Source organism: Gadus morhua, chromosome 9 (assembly GCF_902167405.1).
Source record: "Gadus morhua chromosome 9, gadMor3.0, whole genome shotgun sequence".
NCBI lineage: Eukaryota > Metazoa > Chordata > Actinopteri > Gadiformes > Gadidae > Gadus > Gadus morhua.
Genome location: NC_044056.1, coordinates 18,428,660 through 18,433,302, shown reverse-complemented (window position 1 = coordinate 18,433,302; position 4,643 = coordinate 18,428,660). Strand labels below are relative to the sequence as shown.

At 42.8% G+C, this 4,643-nt stretch overlaps 1 protein-coding gene across 1 annotated transcript in view; it reads left to right on the top strand.

Moving 5' to 3' along the window:
* The window catches only part of trhr2 (thyrotropin releasing hormone receptor 2), a 13,097-nt gene extending 9,665 nt beyond the window's left edge, over positions 1 to 3,432 (top strand). The window contains exon 6 of the mRNA XM_030366382.1: positions 1 to 3,432. This exon is cut by the window's left edge and continues 194 nt beyond it. Coding sequence (XP_030222242.1) covers positions 1 to 760 — 760 coding nt within the window. The 3' untranslated portion in view covers positions 761 to 3,432.
* The last annotated feature ends 1,211 nt before the right edge of the window (positions 3,433 to 4,643 follow it).

The window sequence follows — 4,643 nt, the reverse complement described above, 5'->3', positions numbered from 1 at the left end:
CTCCGCCTTCCGCGGCCTCTACCACTGCAAGGGGGCGGAGGCGTCCCACCGCAGGACGCTGTCCTCCATGAACACCGCCTGCAGCACGGTCCGGGAGGCGCGCCTCTCCCAGGCCAGCAGCAGCAGCGCCAACGCCCAGATGAAGGACGGCGGGCAGCGCCCCGGTAGGCCCTACCCCGGGGAGAAGGGCGGTCTCGACGAGACCAGCAGACCACCGAACGGAGCGGGAACCCATCCCGGGGAGGGCGGCCCGTCGGCCATTGAAGGGAAGGACGAGGACACGGAACGTACGGTGTCCGAGGTTCAGCGGGGGATCCAGGAAGGAAGTCCTGAGCGGAACGATGATAAAGATAAGGACGTGCGTTGGTCGGAATCTCCCCATCATCCTCATCCTCACCCTCCTCATCGTCATCCCCATCCTCTCACATCTTCATCCTCTGACCTGAAAGCCACAGAGTGGGTGGAACTCTCCGCACACACCGAAAGAAACGCTAAGGATTCCTCCTGTGCAGTGTGCTATTTCGATAGGAAAGAGCATGACATTGTTAGTCAGCGCTCGTTAAATGACAGGAGATCCGGGGAACCTGTGGAAACGCTTGTTAAAAATGAGAACGTTGGCACTCACCCCAACCCCACTCCAGAAGGTTCGGACACGGTTGGATTAAATAAAGTCGCCGGGAGCAAAACTAGCAACGATGTGGAACTCATCCCTGACGCAACAGAGGCATGTAAGGACAGCTTGCTTCATACCAGAATATGAGGCCTGAACATTTCTTTTGAAAGATAAACGATGTGTGTATATGTGTACTATATGTTATCTATTTTCCCAAGGTTTCTAAAGCAAGATGTTGACTGGGAACAAGCACTTCTTCGATTAGCAATGAATGGATTCAGTTGAGAGTTGATGTTTACGTGACTTTGAATGCCTTAACTGATCTGACAAAAGGCATTGAAAAAAAACCCGGAATAGTCAACATGAAAATCCATCAATATGCTGGACACCGACAACATTCAATACACCAGCAGTTCTCAGAAACACTTGTAACTTTTTACTTTCCCTTCTTTCTTCTTACATCCAAACCTATTGATTTCCTGATAATTGAGCACTTGAAAGACAGAGCGCTTTGACTTAAGAGAGTTTATTGAATTTTCACTTTCTTTTATTGGCTGATTCCATTCATTATGAAATAGCTTGAGGACTTAATGGTTTAAAAAACTGTCTCATGGATTCTCAGGCTATTCACATGAAACATGTGTCGAAAACTAAATTCCGACCCCATTACATCACGGCCTGTAAATGGGTGCATCTTCTGGAGTTGAAATAATGAGGAAATACGTGACAACTCAAGGCAGCTCAGTGCTTTCAACTAGATTGCTCAGACCTTCACATGTCATCAAATGCTTTTGATAAGCGGCTGCTGCTTTTAGCACTGTATGAATGCTTTAATGTCCTTTTAATGCTTTTTTTATTCAATATAGTATATAAATATGTGTGTTTTTTTTAGGCTTTTAAAAGATTGAACAGGCCTATAAGTAGCTTGCATTAAAAGAAACAATCCACAAATGTAGTCTTAAAGAGCCATAATATTGTCAGTGTGAACTATTGTGATCGTTGGGCGATAACCACCCTGATATGAACAGTGGTCAAACACTCTCCTTGTGATTCTTAGACATTGGTGGGCGTAGGAAGCAGGCTGTCTCTGATTGGCTGGACGTTGGATGAAATCTCCATGGCAAAACATTTAAATTGATAATCTAACATAAACAGACATGACCAAAACATCGTACTACGGACTTGCTAAGACCGTACCCCCTGTACAGCTAAGAATGTGTACAAGAATGTGTACAAGAATGTAAAGAAGAATCTCAAGTGTCAAAATGGAGAAGCTCCTTCCAGGGAACATAATGAATAAAGAAAAAATAAATCACATTATTTTCTGTGCCTGTAAATTGAGTGAACCTGTTTTCCAGTACTGCATGATGTAAATGTGAAAAGCATGATACAAATTTTCTATGAATGGTTTTTCCATACTGTGATGATTATGGAAATATCTGAATGTTTGCTTTCTCTTACAGATTGAACTGGCATCAGTGGATGAAATGCTCTAGTCTATTGGGGACATTCTAGATTTTACCTTCATATAATTTGTGCTGTGGCTAAACTGACTTGGGTCATATTGAGATTTCGTAGAAAGCTTTCATGAAGGGTTCTTGCCTTCTCTATCATTGTGTCGTTGATCTTATTGTATATACTTGCATTCTTGCAGTTTAAAGATTAAATTGACCCCCCCCCCCCAAAAAAAAATCCCAGACTAGCCTTCTCTTTTGAACCTCTGCTACTCCTGTGCGCCTTATGAGCAAAAACGGCTCAGCTATTTCCTGTGTGAGCCCAACTGTTTTCTATGGCAGACAATGTAGTTCCTCTCAATGTTATCAATGTTGTGCCATGCTTTTTTACCTTGCCTGTGTATTTGTGTGTTTGTTTGTGTGTGTGTTGTATGTACATAGTACATTGCTTTGCTACATTCATTTGAGCACCTTTATTAACATGTTCCTTGTGAGGGCAGTGTGTATACAGAATGTGGGGCAATACCTTTGAGCTACTAGGCTAGCTCTAGGCTCAGGCTAGCTATTGGCTCAGGCTAGCTATAGTATAAGGCTTGTATTCATTCGTGGTCATCCTTAACTTACTCTGCTCCTAAATAACAGCAGGCAGTGACAAGCGAGCTGCGTGGGAGTTACCTTGGGTGAATCAAGGAAGAAATTCTAAAAGCAAGTTACTTTTTCACTGCAGCCTTCTCTTTTGTTCAAATTACGAGATGACTAATGAATAAAAAAACGTCTGCCTACGGCACAATTAACACTGGGATTCTTTTTCTCTGAATCAATTTGGTTTGCGGACAAATTGATGAGGAAACCTCATGACACTGCTGCAGTGAGGAAAGTTGCAAAACATTTCTCTCTGCCACATTTCTTTGTGCCCTGTGTGTGTGTGTGTGTGTGTGTGTGTGTGTGTGTGTGTGTGTGTGTGTGTGTGTGTGTGTGTGTGTGTGTGTGTGCGTGTGCGTGTCTGTGTGTGTGTGTGTGTGTGTGTGTGTGTGTGTGTGTGTGTGTGTGTGTGTGTGTGTGTGTGTGCGCGCGTTCGTTTCAAAAGAAAACAGTTTGTTGAGTATATTGATGCCTCTTTGCATCTTATTATTATACTCTGAAGCCCTGGAGAGCTGCTGGCTTAATCTGTTATCAATACATGGTTGGTTGAAGCTTCGGTGTGTAGTAATTTATTTAATTATTTATCAAAGTGGCTTCTCTCTGTGTGTCTCTGTGATGATGCTTTGCAGTGTACATGTTCGACTCTCTATCATGTGGTTTCTTGGTTTGCATGTCTGGTAAATTGCCTATCTATCACTATTTGATTCAATAAAATACTTGAAGTACAAATAATTGATTTCAGAATCTGCATGCCAATTTTAATTGTCATTACTATCAAACACTAAGTGTCAAGTCAATTTTAAATCTGTGAATGTGGATGACTGAATCTTGGTTTAGGACATTTATAGTTGGAATTTGTATCCCTTATTAGTAGAAATGTGTGTACGTGTGTATGCCTGTTATATGTACAAAATGCATTGATTTCACATGGTTAAATAATTTCCATTAATGTCAAATGTTTTAAAAAAACAAACATTTGACATTTCATGTCAGTGTAGAGCGTGTGTGGATGATGGCATGTTTTAGCAGCATCACCGGACCCGAGCCAAACTGATTGGACTCTGGAGCTGGCTGGGGCTGCATGCCTGTTGTGCATTGAGGAATCATTGTGCAAAGGTTAAACCAGCCATCCCCGCACACACTCAGCGAGATCTCTGGCATGTACCATTGTCCTCCCAGGTTATTTACAACTACAATACAACTGCTTTCAACACACCATGTGTCCTTTTGCTGTTTGGAGAGGCCATTGGGCACCAAGGTAGCAATTTCACCTATGTGACATTGCTACCTCTCACCTCTGTGACTGCCACACTCCACCTAGGTGGCCTTTACTGGGCTCCTCCAGACACGCAGGGGTTATTGTAGAAGTTGACGGACAATGAGCTGTTGAACCATGCTGCAATGTAGAAATATCCTTCAGTGTGTTTGGTGATGGCTGGTCTACCCTGTGCACACTGATTTTTGAAGGGTGTGCAGCCCAATGAGTCAGACTCGGGCAAAGTGATGCTGCTTCACCCAGCCATCATCCACACACGCTCTACAGTTATTTTGATGTATTACTTTTATAAATAGGGAGTTTAAAATAACACTTTCCGATCCGTGTTTCAAGACCTACTGTGATGTAAAATAATTCTCCACACCAGAACATATAATATTCATACCCATATACCACATACCATGCCAGATATATTATGGATGAGTTCATACCCACCTGCAAGGCAGAGATTAATCTCAGAAGGCTGTAGCAAGTACTTTACATGCATATTTGTAAGGGCTAACCAATTCAACTCCTGTTGTTTGCCTGTGCAAACACACACATAAACACGCACACACGCACACACACATCAATACCTTCTGTCTACAAGGTGCACAAAACACACGCACAAACACACCCATGCATAAATGGGTCTGTGAGTATGAAAGTATTTCAATTT